This window comes from Scleropages formosus, chromosome 21 (genome assembly GCF_900964775.1).
Source record: "Scleropages formosus chromosome 21, fSclFor1.1, whole genome shotgun sequence".
NCBI classification, from domain to species: domain Eukaryota; kingdom Metazoa; phylum Chordata; class Actinopteri; order Osteoglossiformes; family Osteoglossidae; genus Scleropages; species Scleropages formosus.
The window spans coordinates 25192983-25217654 of record NC_041826.1 but is presented as its reverse complement, the minus strand read 5'-3'; the positions used below and the strand labels follow the sequence as shown (position 1 = coordinate 25217654).

General features: G+C 51.4%; 1 protein-coding gene across 4 annotated transcripts in view; it reads right to left on the bottom strand.

Moving 5' to 3' along the window:
• Nucleotides 1-16741: 16741 nt before the first annotated feature.
• The window catches only part of ddr2l (discoidin domain receptor family, member 2, like), a 28765-nt gene continuing 20834 nt past the window's right edge, over nucleotides 16742-24672 (bottom strand). For all 4 annotated transcript variants that reach the window (XM_018728740.1, XM_018728741.1, XM_018728738.1 and 1 more), the window contains exons 12-17: nucleotides 22206-22450; nucleotides 21665-21792; nucleotides 21091-21288; nucleotides 19575-19809; nucleotides 18877-19026; nucleotides 16742-18664 (exon numbers count right to left, since the gene is read on the bottom strand). In XM_018728740.1, coding sequence (XP_018584256.1) covers nucleotides 18530-18664; nucleotides 18877-19026; nucleotides 19575-19809; nucleotides 21091-21288; nucleotides 21665-21792; nucleotides 22206-22450 — 1091 coding nt within the window. In that variant the 3' untranslated portion in view covers nucleotides 16742-18529. The remainder of the gene's footprint in view (nucleotides 18665-18876; nucleotides 19027-19574; nucleotides 19810-21090; nucleotides 21289-21664; nucleotides 21793-22205; nucleotides 22451-24672) is intronic.

Sequence of the window (24672 nt, the reverse complement as noted above, 5' to 3'; positions counted from 1 at the left end):
ACCTACCTCCAGCCTAGGCCAGGCTCGGGCCCCGACCCTATCTCCAGCCCTAACCCGAGCTCCCAGCTGAACTCTGGCTGCTGTGCAAGCCACAGCGCCGGCCCCGCAAAACGTTGAAACCCTTAGCCGGGCTCCAGCACTTGCCCTAGCCCGAACCCTAACCCTAGCTCCGGCCAAAACCCTACCTCCAGCCATAGGCCAGGCTCGGGCCCCGACCCTATCTCCAGCCCTAACCCGAGCTCCCAGCTGAACTCTGGCTGCTGTGCAAGCCACAGCGCCGGCCCCGCAATAAGCTGAAACCCTTAGCCGGGCTCCAGCACTTGCCCTAGCCCGAACCCTAACCCTAGCTCCGGCCAAAACCCTACCTCCAGCCATAGGCCAGGCTCGGGCCCCGACCCTATCTCCAGCCCTAACCCGAGCTCCCAGCTGAACTCTGGCTGCTGTGCAAGCCACAGCGCCGGCCCCGTAAAAAGCTGAAACCCTTAGCCGGGCTCCAGCACTTGCCCTAGCCCGAACCCTAACCCTAGCTCCGGCCAAAACCCTACCTCCAGCCATAGGCCAGGCTCGTGCCCCGACCCTATGTCCAGCCCTAACCCGAGCTCCCAGCTGAACTCTGGCTGCTGTGCAAGCCACAGCGCCGGCCCCGCAATAAGCTGAAACCCTTAGCCGGGCTCCAGCACTTGCCCTAGCCCGAACCCTAACCCTAGCTCCGGCCAAAACCCTACCTCCAGCCATAGGCCAGGCTCGGGCCCCGACCCTATCTCCAGCCCTAACCCTAGCTCCCAGCTGAACTCTGGCTGCTGTGCAAGCCACAGCGCCGGCCCCGCAAAAAGCTGAAACCCTTAGCCGGGCTCCAGCACTTGCCCTAGCCCGAACCCTAACCCTAGCTCCGGCCAAAACCCTACCTCCAGCCATAGGCCGGGCTCGGGCCCCGACCCTATCTCCAGCCCTAACCCTAGCTCCCAGCTGAACTCTGGCTGCTGTGCAAGCCACAGCGCCGGCCCCGCAAAAAGCTGAAACCCTTAGCCGGGCTCCAGCACTTGCCCTAGCCCGAACCCTAACCCTAGCTCCGGCCAAAACCCTAGCTCCAGCCATAGGCCAGGCTCGGGCCCCGACCCTATCTCCAGCCCTAACCCTAGCTCCCAGCTGAACTCTGGCTGCTGTGCAAGCCACAGCGCCGGCCCCGCAAAAAGCTGAAACCCTTAGCCGGGCTCCAGCACTTGCCCTAGCCCGAACCCTAACCCTAGCTCCGGCCAAAACCCTACCTCCAGCCATAGGCCATGCTCGTGCCCCGACCCTATCTCCAGCCCTAACCCTAGCTCCCAGCTGAACTCTGGCTGCTGTGCAAGCCACAGCGCCGGCCCCGCAAAAAGCTGAAACCCTTAGCCGGGCTCCAGCACTTGCCCTAGCCCGAACCCTAACCCTAGCTCCGGCCAAAACCCTACCTCCAGCCATAGGCCAGGCTCGGGCCCCGACCCTATCTCCAGCCCTAACCCTAGCTCCCAGCTGAACTCTGGCTGCTGTGCAAGCCACAGCGCCGGCCCCGCAAAAAGCTGAAACCCTTAGCCGGGCTCCAGCACTTGCCCTAGCCCGAACCCTAACCCTAGCTCCGGCCAAAACCCTACCTCCAGCCATAGGCCAGGCTCGGGCCCCGACCCTATCTCCAGCCCTAACCCTAGCTCCCAGCTGAACTCTGGCTGCTGTGCAAGCCACAGCGCCGGCCCCGCAAAAAGCTGAAACCCTTAGCCGGGCTCCAGCACTTGCCCTAGCCCGAACCCTAACCCTAGCTCCGGCCAAAACCCTACCTCCAGCCATAGGCCAGGCTCGGGCCCCGACCCTATCTCCAGCCCTAACCCGAGCTCCCAGCTGAACTCTGGCTGCTGTGCAAGCCACAGCGCCGGCCCCGCAAAAAGCTGAAACCCTTAGCCGGGCTCCAGCACTTGCCCTAGCCCGAACCCTAACCCTAGCTCCGGCCAAAACCCTACCTCCAGCCATAGGCCAGGCTCGGGCCCCGACCCTATCTCCAGCCCTAACCCTAGCTCCCAGCTGAACTCTGGCTGCTGTGCAAGCCACAGCGCCGGCCCCGCAAAAAGCTGAAACCCTTAGCCGGGCTCCAGCACTTGCCCTAGCCCGAACCCTAACCCTAGCTCCGGCCAAAACCCTACCTCCAGCCATAGGCCAGGCTCGGGCCCCGACCCTATCTCCAGCCCTAACCCTAGCTCCCAGCTGAACTCTGGCTGCTGTGCAAGCCACAGCGCCGGCCCCGCAAAAAGCTGAAACCCTTAACCGGGCTCCAGCACTTGCCCTAGCCCGAACCCTAACCCTAGCTCCGGCCAAAACCCTACCTCCAGCCATAGGCCAGGCTCGGGCCCCGACCCTATCTCCAGCCCTAACCCTAGCTCCCAGCTGAACTCTGGCTGCTGTGCAAGCCACAGCGCCGGCCCCGCAAAAAGCTGAAACCCTTAGCCGGGCTCCAGCACTTGCCCTAGCCCGAACCCTAACCCTAGCTCCGGCCAAAACCCTACCTCCAGCCATAGGCCAGGCTCGGGCCCCGACCCTATCTCCAGCCCTAACCCTAGGTCCCAGCTGAACTCTGGCTGCTGTGCAAGCCACAGCGCCGGCCCCGCAAAAAGCTGAAACCCTTAGCCGGGCTCCAGCACTTGCCCTAGCCCGAACCCTAACCCTAGCTCCGGCCAAAACCCTACCTCCAGCCATAGGCCAGGCTCGGGCCCCGACCCTATCTCCAGCCCTAACCCGAGCTCCCAGCTGAACTCTGGCTGCTGTGCAAGCCACAGCGCCGGCCCCGCAAAAAGCTGAAACCCTTAGCCGGGCTCCAGCACTTGCCCTAGCCCGAACCCTAACCCTAGCTCCGGCCAAAACCCTACCTCCAGCCATAGGCCAGGCTCGGGCCCCGACCCTATCTCCAGCCCTAACCCTAGCTCCCAGCTGAACTCTGGCTGCTGTGCAAGCCACAGCGCCGGCCCCGCAAAAAGCTGAAACCCTTAGCCGGGCTCCAGCACTTGCCCTAGCCCGAACCCTAACCCTAGCTCCGGCCAAAACCCTACCTCCAGCCATAGGCCAGGCTCGGGCCCCGACCCTATCTCCAGCCCTAACCCTAGCTCCCAGCTGAACTCTGGCTGCTGTGCAAGCCACAGCGCCGGCCCCGCAAAAAGCTGGAACCCTTAACCGGGCTCCAGCACTTGCCCTAGCCCGAACCCTAACCCTAGCTCCGGCCAAAACCCTACCTCCAGCCATAGGCCAGGCTCGGGCCCCGACCCTATCTCCAGCCCTAACCCGAGCTCCCAGCTGAACTCTGGCTGCTGTGCAAGCCACAGCGCCGGCCCCGCAATAAGCTGAAACCCTTAGCCGGGCTCCAGCACTTGCCCTAGCCCGAACCCTAACCCTAGCTCCGGCCAAAACCCTACCTCCAGCCATAGGCCAGGCTCCGGCCCCGACCCTATCTCCAGCCCTAACCCGAGCTCCCAGCTGAACTCTGGCTGCTGTGCAAGCCACAGCGCCGGCCCCGCAAAAAGCTGAAACCCTTAGCCGGGCTCCAGCACTTGCCCTAGCCCGAACCCTAACCCTAGCTCCGGCCAAAACCCTACCTCCAGCCATAGGCCAGGCTCGGGCCCCGACCCTATCTCCAGCCCTAACCCTAGCTCCCAGCTGAACTCTGGCTGCTGTGCAAGCCACAGCGCCGGCCCCGCAAAAAGCTGAAACCCTTAGCCGGGCTCAAGCACTTGCCCTAGCCCGAACCCTAACCCTAGCTCCGGCCAAAACCCTACCTCCAGCCATAGGCCAGGCTCGGGCCCCGACCCTATCTCCAGCCCTAACCCTAGCTCCCAGCTGAACTCTGGCTGCTGTGCAAGCCACAGCGCCGGCCCCGCAAAAAGTTGAAACCCTTAGCCGGGCTCCAGCACTTGCCCTAGCCCGAACCCTAACCCTAGCTCCGGCCAAAACCCTAGCTCCAGCCATAGGCCAGGCTCGGGCCCCGACCCTATCTCCAGCCCTAACCCTAGCTCCCAGCTGAACTCTGGCTGCTGTGCAAGCCACAGCGCCGGCCCCGCAAAAAGCTGAAACCCTTAGCCGGGCTCCAGCACTTGCCCTAGCCCGAACCCTAACCCTAGCTCCGGCCAAAACCCTACCTCCAGCCATAGGCCAGGCTCGGGCCCCGACCCTAACTCCAGCCCTAACCCTAGGTCCCAGCTGAACTCTGGCTGCTGTGCAAGCCACAGCGCCGGCCCCGCAAAAAGCTGAAACCCTTAGCCGGGCTCCAGCACTTGCCCTAGCCCGAACCCTAACCCTAGCTCCGGCCAAAACCCTAGCTCCAGCCATAGGCCAGGCTCGGGCCCCGACCCTATCTCCAGCCCTAACCCGAGCTCCCAGCTGAACTCTGGCTGCTGTGCAAGCCACAGCGCCGGCCCCGCAATAAGCAGAAACCCTTCGCCGGACTCCAGCATTTGCCCTAGCCCGAACCCTAACCCTAGCTCCGGCCAAAATCCTACTTCCAGCCATTGGCCAGGCTCCGGCCCCGACCCTATCTCCAGCCCTAACCCTAGCTCCCAGCTGAACTCTGGCTGCTGTGCAAGCCACAGCGCCGGCCCCGCAAAAAGCTGAAACCCTTAGCCGGGCTCCAGCACTTGCCCTAGCCCGAACCCTAACCCTAGCTCCGGCCAAAACCCTACCTCCAGCCATAGGCCAGGCTCGGGCCCCGACCCTATCTCCAGCCCTAACCCGAGCTCCCAGCTGAACTCTGGCTGCTGTGCAAGCCACAGCGCCGGCCCCGCAAAACGTTGAAACCCTTAGCCGGGCTCCAGCACTTGCCCTAGCCCGAACCCTAACCCTAGCTCCGGCCAAAACCCTACCTCCAGCCATAGGCCAGGCTCGGGCCCCGACCCTATCTCCAGCCCTAACCCGAGCTCCCAGCTGAACTCTGGCTGCTGTGCAAGCCACAGCGCCGGCCCCGCAATAAGCTGAAACCCTTAGCCGGGCTCCAGCACTTGCCCTAGCCCGAACCCTAACCCTAGCTCCGGCCAAAACCCTACCTCCAGCCATAGGCCAGGCTCGGGCCCCGACCCTATCTCCAGCCCTAACCCTAGGTCCCAGCTGAACTCTGGCTGCTGTGCAAGCCACAGCGCCGGCCCCGCAATAAGCTGAAACCCTTAGCCGGGCTCCAGCACTTGCCCTAGCCCGAACCCTAACCCTAGCTCCGGCCAAAACCCTACCTCCAGCCATAGGCCAGGCTCGTGCCCCGACCCTATGTCCAGCCCTAACCCGAGCTCCCAGCTGAACTCTGGCTGCTGTGCAAGCCACAGCGCCGGCCCCGCAATAAGCTGAAACCCTTAGCCGGGCTCCAGCACTTGCCCTAGCCCGAACCCTAACCCTAGCTCCGGCCAAAACCCTACCTCCAGCCATAGGCCAGGCTCGGGCCCCGACCCTATCTCCAGCCCTAACCCGAGCTCCCAGCTGAACTCTGGCTGCTGTGCAAGCCACAGCGCCGGCCCCGCAATAAGCTGAAACCCTTAGCCGGGCTCCAGCACTTGCCCTAGCCCGAACCCTAACCCTAGCTCCGGCCAAAACCCTACCTCCAGCCATAGGCCAGGCTCGGGCCCCGACCCTATCTCCAGCCCTAACCCTAGCTCCCAGCTGAACTCTGGCTGCTGTGCAAGCCACAGCGCCGGCCCCGCAAAAAGCTGAAACCCTTAGCCGGGCTCCAGCACTTGCCCTAGCCCGAACCCTAACCCTAGCTCCGGCCAAAACCCTACCTCCAGCCATAGGCCGGGCTCGGGCCCCGACCCTATCTCCAGCCCTAACCCTAGCTCCCAGCTGAACTCTGGCTGCTGTGCAAGCCACAGCGCCGGCCCCGCAAAAAGCTGAAACCCTTAGCCGGGCTCCAGCACTTGCCCTAGCCCGAACCCTAACCCTAGCTCCGGCCAAAACCCTAGCTCCAGCCATAGGCCAGGCTCGGGCCCCGACCCTATCTCCAGCCCTAACCCTAGGTCCCAGCTGAACTCTGGCTGCTGTGCAAGCCACAGCGCCGGCCCCGCAAAAAGCTGAAACCCTTAGCCGGGCTCCAGCACTTGTCCTAGCCCGAACCCTAACCCTAGCTCCGGCCAAAACCCTACCTCCAGCCATAGGCCATGCTCGTGCCCCGACCCTATCTCCAGCCCTAACCCTAGCTCCCAGCTGAACTCTGGCTGCTGTGCAAGCCACAGCGCCGGCCCCGCAAAAAGCTGAAACCCTTAGCCGGGCTCCAGCACTTGCCCTAGCCCGAACCCTAACCCTAGCTCCGGCCAAAACCCTACCTCCAGCCATAGGCCAGGCTCGGGCCCCGACCCTATCTCCAGCCCTAACCCTAGCTCCCAGCTGAACTCTGGCTGCTGTGCAAGCCACAGCGCCGGCCCCGCAAAAAGCTTGAAACCCTTAGCCGGGCTCCAGCACTTGCCCTAGCCCGAACCCTAACCCTAGCTCCGGCCAAAACCCTACCTCCAGCCATAGGCCAGGCTCGGGCCCCGACCCTATCTCCAGCCCTAACCCTAGCTCCCAGCTGAACTCTGGCTGCTGTGCAAGCCACAGCGCCGGCCCCGCAAAAAGCTGAAACCCTTAGCCGGGCTCCAGCACTTGCCCTAGCCCGAACCCTAACCCTAGCTCCGGCCAAAACCCTACCTCCAGCCATAGGCCAGGCTCGGGCCCCGACCCTATCTCCAGCCCTAACCCGAGCTCCCAGCTGAACTCTGGCTGCTGTGCAAGCCACAGCGCCGGCCCCGCAAAAAGCTGAAACCCTTAGCCGGGCTCCAGCACTTGCCCTAGCCCGAACCCTAACCCTAGCTCCGGCCAAAACCCTACCTCCAGCCATAGGCCAGGCTCGGGCCCCGACCCTATCTCCAGCCCTAACCCTAGCTCCCAGCTGAACTCTGGCTGCTGTGCAAGCCACAGCGCCGGCCCCGCAAAAAGCTGAAACCCTTAGCCGGGCTCCAGCACTTGCCCTAGCCCGAACCCTAACCCTAGCTCCGGCCAAAACCCTACCTCCAGCCATAGGCCAGGCTCGGGCCCCGACCCTATCTCCAGCCCTAACCCTAGCTCCCAGCTGAACTCTGGCTGCTGTGCAAGCCACAGCGCCGGCCCCGCAAAAAGCTGAAACCCTTAGCCGGGCTCCAGCACTTGCCCTAGCCCGAACCCTAACCCTAGCTCCGGCCAAAACCCTACCTCCAGCCATAGGCCAGGCTCGGGCCCCGACCCTATCTCCAGCCCTAACCCTAGCTCCCAGCTGAACTCTGGCTGCTGTGCAAGCCACAGCGCCGGCCCCGCAAAAAGCTGAAACCCTTAGCCGGGCTCCAGCACTTGCCCTAGCCCGAACCCTAACCCTAGCTCCGGCCAAAACCCTACCTCCAGCCATAGGCCAGGCTCGGGCCCCGACCCTATCTCCAGCCCTAACCCTAGCTCCCAGCTGAACTCTGGCTGCTGTGCAAGCCACAGCGCCGGCCCCGCAAAAAGCTGAAACCCTTAACCGGGCTCCAGCACTTGCCCTAGCCCGAACCCTAACCCTAGCTCCGGCCAAAACCCTACCTCCAGCCATAGGCCAGGCTCGGGCCCCGACCCTATCTCCAGCCCTAACCCTAGCTCCCAGCTGAACTCTGGCTGCTGTGCAAGCCACAGCGCCGGCCCCGCAAAAAGCTGAAACCCTTAGCCGGGCTCCAGCACTTGCCCTAGCCCGAACCCTAACCCTAGCTCCGGCCAAAACCCTACCTCCAGCCATAGGCCAGGCTCGGGCCCCGACCCTATCTCCAGCCCTAACCCTAGGTCCCAGCTGAACTCTGGCTGCTGTGCAAGCCACAGCGCCGGCCCCGCAAAAAGCTGAAACCCTTAGCCGGGCTCCAGCACTTGCCCTAGCCCGAACCCTAACCCTAGCTCCGGCCAAAACCCTACCTCCAGCCATAGGCCAGGCTCGGGCCCCGACCCTATCTCCAGCCCTAACCCGAGCTCCCAGCTGAACTCTGGCTGCTGTGCAAGCCACAGCGCCGGCCCCGCAAAAAGCTGAAACCCTTAGCCGGGCTCCAGCACTTGCCCTAGCCCGAACCCTAACCCTAGCTCCGGCCAAAACCCTACCTCCAGCCATAGGCCAGGCTCGGGCCCCGACCCTATCTCCAGCCCTAACCCTAGCTCCCAGCTGAACTCTGGCTGCTGTGCAAGCCACAGCGCCGGCCCCGCAAAAAGCTGAAACCCTTAGCCGGGCTCCAGCACTTGCCCTAGCCCGAACCCTAACCCTAGCTCCGGCCAAAACCCTACCTCCAGCCATAGGCCAGGCTCGGGCCCCGACCCTATCTCCAGCCCTAACCCTAGCTCCCAGCTGAACTCTGGCTGCTGTGCAAGCCACAGCGCCGGCCCCGCAATAAGCTGGAACCCTTTACCGGGCTCCAGCACTTGCCCTAGCCCGAACCCTAACCCTAGCTCCGGCCAAAACCCTACCTCCAGCCATAGGCCAGGCTCGGGCCCCGACCCTATCTCCAGCCCTAACCCGAGCTCCCAGCTGAACTCTGGCTGCTGTGCAAGCCACAGCGCCGGCCCCGCAATAAGCTGAAACCCTTAGCCGGGCTCCAGCACTTGCCCTAGCCCGAACCCTAACCCTAGCTCCGGCCAAAACCCTACCTCCAGCCATAGGCCAGGCTCGGGCCCCGACCCTATCTCCAGCCCTAACCCGAGCTCCCAGCTGAACTCTGGCTGCTGTGCAAGCCACAGCGCCGGCCCCGCAGTAAGCTGAAACCCTTAGCCGGGCTCCAGCACTTGCCCTAGCCCGAACCCTAACCCTAGCTCCGGCCAAAACCCTACCTCCAGCCATAGGCCAGGCTCGGGCCCCGACCCTATCTCCAGCCCTAACCCTAGCTCCCAGCTGAACTCTGGCTGCTGTGCAAGCCACAGCGCCGGCCCCGCAAAAAGCTGAAACCCTTAGCCGGGCTCCAGCACTTGCCCTAGCCCGAACCCTAACCCTAGCTCCGGCCAAAACCCTACCTCCAGCCATCGCCCAGGCTCCGGCTTTTACCCTATCCTAACCCTAACCCCTACCCCTCTCTGCTTTGGGGAGTTTGGCAGCATTCGTTCCCATACTTCTTACATGATATTCCAAGATCCCGTACTTTTCTTTACTTGCAGAAGAAGTTGTTCCTTTAACTGCCCCCCCTTCTGCTAAACCACCTGTTTTTATTTGGCATACCTTTTTCCGCATCTTGAGAATCAGAATGAGAATCAGAACGAGCTTTATTCCCAAGTATGTTCACACATACAAGGAATTTGTCTTGGTGACAGAAACTTCCACAGCACAGACAGAATGACAGTGCCAAGACACAGATGAGAAGACAGAATATGTGAATGAAGGATAGAAAAATATATACAAAATATAAAGTATACAATATACAAAAATAGTCACTAGACATTATATGTGTAGCCCCCACACAGTTTGTTCCCATGTGTGGTTGGATGTTAGGGGTGGAAAATGGTTATATAAATATGCATGGGGTTATGGTTTTGTAATCCCAGGGGATGCGGTGGTGCAGTGGGTTGGACCTCAGTCTTGTTCTCTGGTGGGTCTAGGGTTTGAGTCCTGCTTGGGGTGCCTTGTGATGGACTGGTGTCCTGTCCTGGGTGTGTCCCCTCCCCCTCTGGCCTTATGCCCTGTGTTACTGGGTAGGCTCTGGTTCCCTGTATGGGACAAGTGTGTGTGTGTGTGTGTGTGTTATGGTTTTGTAAGGTAACGTTTTTTTGTTGTTCCTGTATTGTGCATTTTCTTTGGTGTTTGTTGGTGGGAGAGATGTCATTTAGGGACTGCCCAATCAGCGCTGGTGGGGAAGGTGCTTGCGACCTTGTGGGGCGGGATGTTCCGGGGGGGGAAGGGGAAGAAGACGGAGGAGGGGGAGAGTTGGAATACCGTGTGGGGAGATTTTTTTTTTGGAGACCGGGCGAGGAGAACAAGCGATTTGGGTTTGTTCTCACTCGGGTGTTTTGGTGAAAAAACGGCGTGAGCAACACAACCAGCCGGTGGGCAGTCAGTTAGTTTTGGAATAGTTTAAGGGAAAGAGGGGGAACGGAGCGCGTGTGGGAGACACCGCGTTTGCACCGAGTTTTTTTTCGGAGTTGGGGAGTGGAAGTGTTAGGGTTTGGCCAGCACGACTGAGAGAGTGTCGCCAGGACTCGCCATCATCGTTCCACCCTCGCTGAAGAGAGGGTGGATGTGAGGACAGGTTGCTGTCGGTTTCCTGCACCGCACGAAAACCGTGAGTAACGGCGGGAATTTCCCTCGGTGGTGGACAAGGAGCTCCAGAATAAAAAGCACGCCAACGAGACGACGGTACCAGAGACTGAGTCATATAAAAGGAAAAAACGTGTTCGTTTTCTTTGGTGGTGTGAATAATGTTTATTTATGTGGATGTTTTATATTAAATGTTTGTTGGGTTTATTTCACCTGAATGTTGTGACAGTCCCTGTGTGGGTGTGAATGTTTTTTTGGGGAAAGGAAGGCGGGGCTGAGGTTGCTGTGTGTGACGCATGAGAGGTTTGTACTCACTGTAGTAACAGTATAGCTGCACGACGCTAACTGGGCCTCTCCTCACCCTAGCGAGAGCCATACCCCGCAATTGGGGGAGCGACAGTACACGCATCCCAAAGTTGTGTTGTAGACCCCACCAATTCACCTCCCATGCTAGTAATATTTTAGAAAAAAACATCAGAATTGAGTGGGTGGGCTACATATGTATGTACAGGTATATTCTATACAAATGCAAGGGAATGTGAGTAAGATATATGATGTGATAAATAGATATAATTATAAATCTAAATAGCGTTGTGTATTGCACTGGTTTACTCTCTAGGGGGATTTAGCCATTCATGAGGCAGATGGCCTGAGGAAAGAAACTTTTCTTGTGCCTGGCTGTCCTGGTGCTCAGTGCTCTGTAGCGCCGGCCAGATGGCAAAGGTTCGAAGCGGAAGTGGCCTGGATGTGAGGGGTCTAGAATGATTTTGCTAGCCCTTTTACTGACTCTGGACGAGTACAGTTCTTGGAGAGCTGGGGATGATTCTTCCAGCAGTCCGAACTATCTGCTGTAATCTTCTGATGTCTGATTTCGGAGCTGAGCCGAACCAGACAGTTATAGAAGTGCAGAGGACAGACTCGACGACTGCAGAGTAGAATTGCATCAGCAGCTCCCGTGGCAGGTTGAACTTCCTCAACTGGCAAAGGAAGTACAACCTCTGCTGGGCCTTCTTCACAATGGAGTCTATGTGGAACTCCCACTTCAGGTCCTGTGAGATGGTAGTGCCCAGGAACCTGAATGACTCCACTGTTGCCACAGTGCTGTTCATGATGGTGAGTGGGGATAATAGTGAGGTGTCTCTTCTAAAGTTCACAATCATCTCCACCGTTTTGAGCGTGTTCAGCTCCAGGTTGTTGTGGCTGCACCAGACAGCCAGCACTTTAACCTCCTGTCTGTAAGCAGACTCGTCACCATCCCAGATGAGGCCAATGAGTGTGGTGTCATCTGCGAGCTTCTGGAGCTTGACAGAGGGGTCTTTTGCGGTGCAGTTGTTGGTGTACAGGGAGAAGAGTAGTGGGGAGAGCACACATCCCTGGGTGGCACCAGTACTGATCGTGCAAGTATTGAATAAGAATTTTCCCAGCCTCAGTAGCTGCTGCCTGTCTGTCAGGAAGTTGGTGATCCACTGACAGATGGAGGTGGGCACAGAGAGTTGGGTTAATTTGGACAGGAGGAGGTGTGGGATGATGGTGTTGAAGGTCGAGCTGAAGTCCACAAACAGGATCCTCACATAAGTCCTCGGTTTGTCCAGATGTTGCAGGATGTAGTGCAGTCCCATGTTGACTGCATCATCCACAGACCTGTTTGCTCGATAAGCAAACTGCAGGGGGTCCAGCAACAGTCCAGTGATGTCTTTCAGGTAGGCCAACACCAGTCTTTCAAATGCTTTCATGACCACAGACATTAGGGCAACAGGTCTGTAGTTGTTCTGTCGTGTGATTTTGGGTTTCTTCGGAATGGGGATGATAGTGGAGCGTTTGAAGCAGTTAGGAACTTCGCACAGCTCCAGCGACCTGTTGAAGATCGGTACTTAAATCCTTGCATTAGCTCCCGATCTCTTATAAGAGTTGATTATAAAATCCTACTTTTGACCTATAAGGCAATACATGGCATTGCTCCGGCTTACCTTTGTGAGATCATTAATCTTTATATCCCAGGACGGTATCTCTGTTCATTAGATGCAGGTTACCTTAAAGTACCTGTGATCAATAAGACCTCAGTAGGAGGTCGTGCCTTTAGTTATAGAGCACCTAAACTGTGGAATAGTCTACCAGTTACTGTCAGAAATGCCCCATCTATTTTTGTTTTCAAATCCCGACTTAAGACTAATATGTTCACTCAGGCATTCCACCTCGTAATGTAATTCAACCTGCCTTGGTTATTATTTTATCACCTTTAGAAAAAATGCATTTTAAATTTACTTAAGTAACAAATTACTAACTCTGTCCTATCTTCTCGTTGAGCACTGCCTCGCTACATAAGACCTGAGGTGGCTGGCCAGTGGTGACAGACAAATCCCATGCTGACAGAGGATGATGTCCATCTGCCGTGACGATCGAGACGTTCCATGCCGAGTCGGGCATCCAAGATGCCATTCACCAACATTATAATGACTTGTTAAACACTGGCTTACAAATTGTTATTTTTTAGAATGCCCAGGAGGTGTAGGCTGCCACTGGCCCGTGGACCCCCAGAGGTTTTTTTCTCCCTCAACTTTCAGTTGGGAGTTTTTGTTCCTTTCCCCGGTGGCCAGTAGGTATACTTATAGCTCTATAGTAAGTTCTTCATTATAGTAGCCATTAGTTGACCATCTTCTTTGTTTGTATCTGTTTTTCTTGCCTTATGTCTGTGTTAAAGCGCTCTGTGTCACTGCGTGAGAAGAGCGCTCTATAAAAAATAAAATAATAATAAAAAAGATCTCTGTGAAGATAGGGGCCAGCTGGTCAGCACAGGTTTCTAGGCAGGCTGGTGAGACACTGTCTGGGCCTGGTGCTTTCCTTGTCTTCTGTTTGCAGAAGACCTGACACACCTCCTCTTCAGAGATCAAAAGTGTAGGGGGGGGGGAGGTGGGGGTTACTGGAGGTGTTAATCGATGCATGAAGAGAAGGTCAGAATGGGTGTGGAGGGTGAGACAGAGTTTTTCAAACCTGCAATAAAATTCATTCAAATTGTCGGCCAGTTGCTGATTCGATACAGTGCTGGGGGATGGTGTCTTGTAATTGGTGATGTCTTTCAGGCCTTTCCACACTGATGCTAGGTCGTTGGCTGAAAACTGTTTTTTCAGCTTTTCGGAGTAGTTTCTCTTAGCCACTTTGATCTCCTTTGTCAGTGTGTTTTTGGCCTGTTTTTACAAGACTTTGTCCCCATTCCTGTAGGTATCTTCTTTGGCCTGACAAAGCCATCTGAGTTTTGCAGTGAACCACAGTTTGTTATTGTTGTATGTTAAATGAGTTCTGGTAGGGATGCACAAGTCCTCACAGAAACTGATATAAGATATTACGGAGTCTGTGAGCTCATCCAGATCGGTAGCAGCAGCCTCAAAAACACTCCAATCGGTGCACTCGAAGCAGGCTTGTAAGTCCTGCTCTGCTTCCTCAGTCCATCTTTTAACAGTCCTTATTACAGGTTTAGCTGATTTCAGTTTCTGCCTGTAGGTCAGTATAAGATGAACCAGGCAGTGATCAGAGAGCCCCAAAGCTGCCCGTGGAACAGAGTGATATGCATCCTTTACTGTGGTGTAGCAGTGGTCCAAAATATTACTGTCTCTGGTGGGACATGTATGTAACGTGCTGACTGTATTTTGGCAGCTCACGGGAGAGATTTGCTTTATGAAGTCCCTGAGAACGATTATAAGAGTCCGGGTGTTGTTGCTCTGTGTCTGTGATCTGATCGCCCAGCTGTTGCAGCGCTGCGTTCACACACGCTTGCGGTGGAATATAAACACTTACGAGAATGAACGAGGAAAACTCCCGCGGCGAGTAGAAAGGCTTACAGTTGATGAAGAGCGCTTCTAGATCGGGACAGCACATCTTCTTCAACGCTGTTACATCTGTACACCACCTTTCCTTGATGTAGAAGCATGTCCCACCGCAACGTGATTTCCCTGCTGATTCCGTGTCGCAGTCCGCTCTGAACAGCTGGAAGCCCAGCAGATGTAGTGCGCTGTCCGGAATGGCTTCATTCAGCCAAATTTCCGTGTAATACAGAGCAGCAGAGTTTAAGAAGTCCTTATTTTTTTGGGACAGGAGAAGAAGTTCATCCATTTTGTTGGGTAGGGAGCGGAGGTTCGCCAGATGGATACTAGGCAGCGCGGTTCTGAAGCCGCGCTTTCAGAGCTTTGCTAGCGCACCGGCTCGCTTTCCATGCTTGCGCGTCTTGGAGCGCTTGAGCAGCGCCGCTGCACCTCCGACTACAATGTCCAGCAAAACGTCAGAATAATCAAAAACCGGTAAAATATTGGGTGGTGTGTATTGCCGAATGTTCAGCAGTTCTTCCCTGGTAAAACTGATTGTAGTAATATAACAGAAAACAGGACAAACTAACAAAAACAGTAAAACAACTGTGGAGCTCCACACCGAGGCGGCCATTTGCGGCACCATCTTCAATAATAACAGACAAGATAATAATGATAGACGAGATATTGTGCTCTATAAGGTCTGCGCTCTGAATTCCCACATACTGCTCAGGGCTCCCCACCTTGTGCCCACACACAGCTCGGAATGACGTCTATCCGCTCAGGCACTCTCCTGCTTTCACTTTTTTGTTTTCTGTCTGTCCGCCTATTACTCTACATTTCATAAAACTTTCAGATTTTACTCAATTCCTCCACCTGTTTACATTCTTGTACCCGTGCTCCTAAGTCTCTTCATGCTAGCTCATCACACTTACCCAGAGACACGTGCGGCATGGGCCCCCTTTTCACCAAAGCTCCCGCAGATCTTCCGGGAACACAGTGGCCGCAGCCGTTTCAGCGTCTGAGGTGGCATCTCCCGTGGCACGTGCGGTCTTTCAGCTGTTCCAATTAATGCGAGTTACTCACCCGGCGGTGATGACTCCTGGCACCTCTTGTTCTTTCAGATTCGACTATGTTAATCCCATGTCCACCGGGAAGGAAATCTCTCTCCTCTCCACCAGGAATGCCATTGCCGGAGTCATCGGTCGCTCACCAGGTTAGGACAATGAACTGACCCTCTTTTCTGCCCGTCCCCTTGCCTCCTCGGTCGAGGACATCTCCCGTAGGGGGGTGTTGGGACATGGCTGCTGTGAGCGGCACCCCCATTTTCCCTGCCTGACACACGTTGTTTCGGCCCTGGCACCTGGGCCCGCTCCCCTCCAGATTGCTGATGCATTTCGTCCGGCTCAGCTGCCGCATCCCGGAAGCACTCGCCCCCCACCCGATTCGAATTTCAAAGACCATTACACACATCAGTCAAGTCTTAAATGTCCCAATTTTCCCCTGCACCATCACAAACCCGGGGATCCCCTGCGCATCGAGTCCTCTTAGGTCCAGCTTCCGGATTGGCGGCGCCTGCTTGGCCGTGGGGCCACCGTCTCATCTTCGGACGCATAGAGGTAGGCTATCAGGCCTTTGGGGCCCCCATTCAACGTCTTGCCGCAACATCAAGGAGCCTCCGCTGCCAACAGCGTGGAAGGAAATATTGTTGGAGGAAGGAGAGACAGACAAAGGGGAGGTGGAGCAGAGGGAATCATCGAAAGAGTAGGCTCATCATCCTTCTTGTTCTTGGGGTGAGCAGGGGTTTGTCCCAGTCCAGGTTGTGATAATATTCACCTGGACTATTGCAGCTCTCTCCTGTCTGGTTTTCCAGCCTCTGCCATCAAACCGCTCCAGCTGATGCAGAACACTGCTGCAAGAGTTGTTTGACCTACCAAAGTGTTCCCATATATCTCCCTCCTTGTCGCTTCATTGGCCTCCTTTAACTGTCTGCATCAAATTCAAAACTCTAATTACTGCCTACAAAACCATCAGTGGACCTGCTTCCTGATATGTATAAGACCTGATCACTCCCTACACCCCAACCAGACTGCTAAATTCCTCCACCTCTGCCTGCTTGGTGGGCCTACGCATAAGAGATCCAAAATAAAAAGCACAAAGGATTTTCGTTTTAGCTCCGACGTGGTTGAATGACCTCCCCCTCTTAGAACTGATGAACTGTCCTCTACATTTATGAAGCATTTAAAAAGTCACTTCTTTCAGACTTGCTTCTCTCCTGATCTGCTACGTGCTTGATAAACATGTACAACTTATATGTAACAATTTTTAATAATGTATTTAACCATTGAAAAAGCCTATATGCAACTACTCGTGTAATGCATACTGGTTTAAATGGTGGTATATAACAAATAATTGTACTCAGGGATCACGTGTCTTCCAGCTACTGCTGCTGTCCTTCCGTTGATGTACAGCAGTTTTCATATTGTTCTCGGAGATGTACTTTGCTTTGGAGAAAAGCATCTTAGTTCTTAGTATTCTGTACATAAGCAGAGCTTATTAGCAAATATATACATCAATGTTTTGCTAAATAAACTGCATAAATTCAAAATGAAGTTTCAATCATTGAGGTGGTTCATTCAGTAGCTCAGATTGTGTGTGAAATGGCATTCATACCAACAACACAAAATCAAATATTGGTATAGTTTTTTATTTCTTTTTTGAAATAACAGAAGGGAATGTTATGGTGAAAGTATATCCCCTGCTTAAACTTATATATTACTGTACAAATCTAGTCTGGTTATACTATGTACATGACAGTCCATTTAGCATTGAGAGAACAGATTAAATGAAGAAAAAAATGTGTCTATATCAAAACCTCTAACTATTCCATGAAAGTTCCAGGATAGATACCACCCAAGAGTAGTAGATATTAATCCTTGTGCGAATGCATAGACAGAACATAAAGACAAAAGCACCTGCAAATACCATGGCATGTTCCAATCATTCTGACAAGCAAACACACTCCATGCGTATTCAAAAAAGCAAAACCACAGGCTCACTTTAGCAAAGGCTTATGGGAGATACCCCACCCCAAGTTTAGATTATATTGCACAACAGGGGCCTCAGTTTAGCCCTTCACTCTAAACTTGAACTAGTTCCACCCATTTATCCCAGTACAGACAACAACAGGAAAACCTCCTCCCAGCAGCCTTGTGTTGGTTCTACATGTACCTTTAAAACAGTAACAAATTAACAAAGAATAACACACAGTTAAGACAAACTACAAAGGCTACAATGCATGATGCAAACAAAGTAAACTCATCTAGTCCACATACTAAATCATATATTCATGCAATCACCATGCAAGTGAATGCACTGCCTAAAACTGTATGTAAAGCAAGCAAAGTAAAAGGAAATTGGGGGATGGGGAAATAAACTTTTGTTGTCTCTCCAACCGTAATCACCACAATACTCAAAGGAGCATCCTTAAAGAAACGATACCATCTTTACATAAAACCAGCTAAACCTTAACTTTTTTCCAGGAAGCTTTCAAAAATAGAATGGTTTAATTCACTGCATGGCCAGTGTGGCCATGTCTGTTATACTGACTACACCACCCACAAACCGTAAAATAAAACGCAGATTCAATGTGTTATGAATGAGAAAACCAGCCTAGCTGCAGAATCTGTATATCATTCATAAACTAAATAAAACTGGGGCCAATTAATTGCACACTGTGGATGGGGAGAAAAGAGGACAGGGCTGAAGCCCATAGTAATCTGCTGGGGGGAGGGGGGGGGCAGTGGGATCCATTGTGTATCAGTCTATAGTGGCTCCACAACCCTCTCCTCTGAAAGGGTCCTATTCCAGCTATGACAGTAGTTTTGCTTCAGCCAAAGCCAGTCAAATATCAAAATCTGGCCTTATTCAAACTGACCTGCTTGACATTCATATTTAATAAAAGAAAATTAAAAAAAAAAAATTAAAAAATGAGCACACACACACAAAAAACATCAACCAAAATTATTATAGTATTAGTTTTAACTCCAGTGTGGGGGTTAATAAGAAATATAGACAAAAATAAATGCACAAAAAATAAAAACAGCAGTGCTTAAAAATATGTAACAAAAAGAACCTTCAGACATAGATTTTCAGGAACTGATTTTAAGACCTAGAATTTAGTTTGAGGCACTGATGCTCTCAGTGGTGCCAGTTAGCAAATGTCCGACCACAGAAGAGGCTAATTTACATTACGGAAAGCAAGAGTTTTTCTGCTACTTTCCACAGATTTGTAAATAGCCTTGAACTAACCCAATAAATACGTGACTAAGTCCACTATTTTATGTAATCATTGCTCAACTTGCCACTTCCTGTCTTGCTTGTCCATTTTGTCATAGTTTTAGGGTAATGCTATACAGAATTTGAAAGAAGAGTTGGAGAGCAAAAAACAGTCAACAGGAAGATTTAATGAGTGGCAAGCAGTCAGTCTGAGGATTCACTGAGCTGTATGCAGACGGAGTGCTTCACGTATGTGGTCAAAAGTGGGTCGATCCCTGATGTCTCGACTCCAGCAACGCATCATCAGCTCAAACAAAGAAGGGGGGCAAAGGGGTGGCGCTGAGAGGAAGATCTGAGAAACAGAGCAGAACAAGTCTGTCAAAAAAGTCAGAGTAATAAACATTCTGCTTGGGGGAGGATAATGAAATACTGCGGTAGAGAACAGAATATAATTGGCTAATAGCAAATAAATGGATAATTCTGATATCAGTACCACAGCTATCCTAAATTTTAATTTTATTTGCGCTGGACACTGGGCAAGCCTACATGCAGATTTAAGTGCACCTGTCTGCCCTGGTTCCTGAAGAACTCGCCAGTGTTTTCGATGACTTGCTCATCTGATAGCAGGCTGTAGGGCTGCTCTTTGCACAGTGTGAAGATCTCCCAGAGGGTCACGCCAAATGCCCACACATCGCTTGCAGTGGTAAACTTTCCCTGAAACATAAAACACAGTTAGATGTATTCTGCAATGACTACTGTATTCTTTATGAATCTCAATGGATGGACAAATTAAAAGGAGGGAATTAAAAGATGGAAATGTATTTAGTTAGAAAGGTAAAACAATGGGGGCTTTAATTATTGTTAATGTAATGCACTCATATTTTTCTGTGAGATGTATGCCACCTTGGAGAAAAGCGTCTGCTAAACGACTAAATGTAATCCAATATAATGTAATATATTATTAGCTTGACGTTTGGCAGATGCTTTTATAGAACTAAAATTTTACTGAACTAACTTCTTTCAATAACTTCATACTGGTTCTGATCTGTTCTGTTCTATTAATAAAGAAAGAAAAAATAAAGGCCTTCAACTGATTGTAGATATAGAATCACCTATGTCATTGTTAAACCAAATCAATTAAATCAGATTTTCTGCCTGGACAAGAAATCAAACTACAACTTGCTTCTTCTTCACAATTCCCCATCAAAGCAGGCAAATAACAGTAGCAGCACGTACTGCATGCACAAAAAAAAAACACACACCAGAAGAATGCTCTCCCAGGCCATCCAGCGAATAGGCAGCACAGCACGACCCTGGATGCGGTAGTAGTCACTGCTGTACAGGTTGCGGCTCATACCAAAGTCAGCAATCTTGATGGTGAGTCGCCGATCCAGGAGGCAGTTTCGTGTGGCTAGGTCTCGATGCACAAAGTTGAGAGAGGCCAGGTAGCGCATGCCTGACGAGATCTGCACTGACATGTGCTGGAGGTCGGACATGCTGATAGGCAGAAACAGATTCATATTGGTTGGGAGAAGAGCATTAGTGTTGATGGTAAATTTTTGTTTGCATTGTTCCCTGAGCCCCAAAACTGACACCTAATTAATTTAAATATCCCACAATCCCATTACAATAAACACAATTTCTTCAATACTTAATATCTTAAGATACTGCAATGTAACAAGGCAGTTTCTCTTCAGTAACTATTCTATAATTCAATTCATTTTATTTTCACAGAGTGCTCTTCTCACTCAGTGACACAGAGCACCGAACAAAAAGATCAGGAAACATAAACAAAAGGTAAGTTACACTTTAAATTACTACAATAACTCTTTTGGGTCTTACAACTATAAGTAAGCCAAACAGCCATGGAGAAAGGGAAAGCAAAAAAAAAATCCCAACCAAAAGGCAAGGGAAAAATAAACCTCTGGGGGTCCGAGTGCCAGTGGCTACCCACCCCTCCTGGGCATTCTAGATACAAAAAACAGCTATTTATAACATCAGCGCAGTCACTAGAAACAAACTGATAACTTGATGTTCAGGTTCAGCAATGCTGGTCTCATCTACCGTGAGAAGCGGTCATCAGCTTCCAAACTGTATAATACTGTAAGGCTGTAACAGCACTCATTTGGCTTGTGTACATCCTATGTAGTGTACTTTTAAATGTTCACAAACAAAACATATATATGTCAATCGGTGTTTACGTATTAATTTAATACACACACACACGCACACACACACACACACACACACACACACACACACACACACACACACACACATTTTCAGAACCGCTTGTCCCATACGGGGTCACGGGGAACCGGAGCCAACCCGGTAACACAGGGCGTAAGGCCGGAGGGGGAAGGGACACACCCAGGACGGGACGCCAGTCCGTCGCAAGGCACCCCAAGCGGGACTCGAACCCCAGACCCACCCCAGAGCAGGACTGCGGTCCAACCCACTGCGCCACCGCACCCCCCTATTAATTTAATATTCAATGCAAAAGAAGCAAAAGAGTAAAGAGAATAAAGATCAATGAAAACAATGCAAATGAATCAGTCTGCACCAAATGAACTGACATTTGGATAGTGTAAACAGGGGTTATGATTACTGAGATCATAAGAGAGAAAATTAGCAAACCTATCTCTACATATGAACATTTGTTTAAAGACAGTTTTAGCAGTATCAAATTCTTGTTGATGATGGATAAAAGCCGATGACCCTGTACACAGTGGGTGCTGGTACCGATACCATTTGACATCATGCCAGGTGATTCCTAACCTGACTGATGGGATGTTGTTGGCATGTGTGAGGGTGCTCTCAATCTCTCTCTGTGACAGGAACATGTTAAGATCCCCATTCTCCATATACTCAGTGACCATGCATAATGGGTCAGAGCTGACACACACGCACAGCAGCTGAATAATATTGGGGTCATTGAGACGTGACATTATCTTGATTTCCTTCAGGAAGTCGTTCCTGGGCAGGACAGATATGAAAAGGGTTAGGTTTGGAAACCTAATATTTTGCTCTCTAAGGAACCATTTTTAACTTTGAGGTGTATGGCTATTACAGAAAAATTGTACAATCACGATTAGTAGCAAAAAATATTGACAGTCTTCTATTGATGTAGAACTGTACTTTACCTAGTGCGAAATACTGGCTCCCAGATTATGTTAAATCACACCTAGTATTTGCATAAACTTCCACTACTTAAAGGACCAAACACTTGTATAAAAAGAACATGTATATGCATTTTAAAAAACTGCAGAGCATATGCCTAATTCCTAACAAAATGACATTTAATTCAAAACTCCCCATGTACACTATGTATACAAGAGATGAATGGGAACACCTGGCGTTGCTGGTGGCATCCGCTCTGAGTTGCTTCACTGCAACAAGTACTGGCTTTCCATCTCGCTCCGGTAAGGGGGAACCCTCTCCCAAAAATTCAGGCAGACCCTCTGCTTCACACAGATGAACCTGTCAAGATGGCAATCAAAGTATTACCCAAGAGAGCACCTCTTAAATTCCTCATCAATAAGCACATTCACATGGAGCAACTACTCAAACTGTTGGAAATTTCTCAGTAGAAGCTGTAAGCCAGGAAATTGCTGTGATACAGTCCTGTATACATACAGGACTGTAAACCAATTTGGGTAAAAATTAGAATACCTTAAACTAAGCAAAATAACAACAGGAACAATAAAATAAATGAAAAATAGTAAAACGGATTACAACAGGTAAGCTGTCACATCCATTTCATAAAGTTGAACATAACTTTACATGTTTAGAGGACTTAATGCACCTTAATGTTGAAAAGGTTCAATGACATTCAATGCGCATTCATAAAACAGGACAAAAATGTAAAGAAGTGGTCAAGTTAAATATCTCACCTCTCCAAACTGGCCTTCCCCTAGTTTCTCGCGAAAGACCAAGCGATGTCGTGGGAACTCGGCGACAGAGATGTCCTTGCGTGTGAGTGAATCGACAGTGACAGCAGGCACTGCATACATGTTGCTCCCAGTAACACCTTGTAGACTGATAATGTCTGTCTCAGCATAGTGTGGTACGCTGCTATGGAATCCCTGGTGGGGTGTGCACTGGGTTACATCAGGTTCTGCATAGCCCCCGCCGCACCCTGATGCCAGAAGGTACAGGAAAACAGCCAGCCATCAGACAGATGCAGATGCACAAAGAAAACTCACTTGGTGGTCCTCTGCATGAAAAGTAAAGCACAGAGGTTCTTGGTTCTGGCTCCATTGTGGTGGAACAACCTCTTACTCAGAACAGCAGAAACTCTGTCTACATTCAGAAAGGGTCTGAAAACTCACCTTTCCCAGACCCACTTCACCCAAGATCTCTCCAGCTCATGTATGATATAAATGTTCATGCACCGTAACTTCATGATCATCCCCAGATAAGCCTTTACACAGCCGCTACTCCAGCATTGTATGTGATTGTTTGTTGGTGTACCTTATAATTAAAAAAAACCTTTTGTACGAAGTTATCAGGATTTATCTATCCTGCATTTTATACACCTACTCGAGCGATGAACATCGGTGCATCAAGTGGAAAGTAACAAACTAGGTTAACTTAAGAATCACGTCTGCAGCCATGTCTCTTTCTCTTAATGTAATGCACAAATTGTATTTTTGCTGAGATGGATGTCACTTTGGAGAAAAGCATCTACTAAATGAATACATGTAAATATAAATGTAAACTATTACAGCGTGAAAGGTATAGGCAGAGAGGACCAGGCACCACAGTGCAGAGCAACATGGATTTAAACTCCATAGTACCCAGCCAAGATAACTCAACTGAAGTGCATTACTTGCATCACAGATAATTAGGTGCATGTTCAGACATCAAGTTACAGTGTTAACTGCCAGTGCTAATGAGTAGGACAGTAAACTCATTGAGAAAATGTTTTCAGCTCCAGTATGAGTTGATTTTGTACAGTTGTTCCTTTGTAGGCTGTCTGGGACTGTGACATGGTGTTGAGGCTTACTTTTTGAAAATGCTCTCTTACCACGCCAGAGGGCTTCCAGATACAGGTCACAGAGAGAGAGGATTACTGAGAAAAGCTAAAACACAGAAAGAAGAAAAAGCAGGAGGAGGAAAAGCAAGGGAAAATGGAAGTCTGAAAGCTGTGCTCCTGATGATGCATATCACTTAAGAAGTGACAGGGAAGTAGGCTTATGCCTGTCAAAGGAACATACTGTCAGAGCTCATTTTATTCCCTTACAAAGACAACTCTACTCTTTTCTAATAGGGTATACAACATACAAGGACATTTCAAAATTACATAGACATTTATTACTACAAGGTGGATGTAGTAATTGTGATGCTGGAGGTAAACTGCCAATGGAAAAAGACTCAATGCAATAGTGATGTTATTACTATTAGGTGTAGTTATATAGTTGCAAAGTAAAGTCTAGGAACCCTTGGAATTTATCTGGATTTTTCCATGAATTACTCCTTAAATGTGGTCTGATCTTCAACTAATTCACAATAACAGACAAGCACACACGCACGCACGCACGCACGCAAACGCTTGTCCCAAACAGGATCGCGGTGAGCTGGAGCCTAACCTGGCAACATAGGGCGCAAGGGACACACCCCAGACAGGACGCACCCGAACCCCAGACCCACCACAAAGCAGGCCCCAGCAGCACCACTCCTCCTCCCCCATCTTAAACTAATAACACAAAAACAACTTCTTGTCAATATTGAACAAATTTAAACATTTAGTCATGGCTGGAAAAATTGTGTGAATCCTTCTGCTTAGTAACTGGTAGAACCTGCTTTAGCAGCAATAACCTCCACAAATGTTTCCTGTAGCTGCTGATTGGACAAATGCAACAGTTTCAGCTCATTGATATTTTTGGGATTCCCTGTATGAACAGCTCTCTTCAGGTTATACCACAGTATCTCAATTGTGTTGAGGTCTGGACTCTGACTACCCTGACATTCTTCTGCAAAATTCAGTGATCCAATTTTGAATTCATTGTTCTCTCAATGGGGGTGCAGTGGCGCAGTGGGTTGAACCACAGTCCTGTTCTCTGGTGGGTCTGGGGTTTGAGTCCCGCTTGGGGTGCCTTGTGATGGACTGGCGTCCCGTCCTGGGTGTGTCCCCTCCCCCTCCGGCCTTACGCCCTGTGTTACCGGGTAGGCTCCGGTTCCCCGCGACCCCGTATGGGACAAGCGGTTCTGAAAATGTGTGTGTGTGTGTGTGTGTTCTCTCAATGACAGCAAGTTGTCCAGGCCCTGGGGCAGCAAAGCAGCCCCAAAGCACGTTGCTCCTTCCACTATGCTCCACAGTCAGAATGAGGTTTTGATGCACACTTTTTCCCTCCAAAA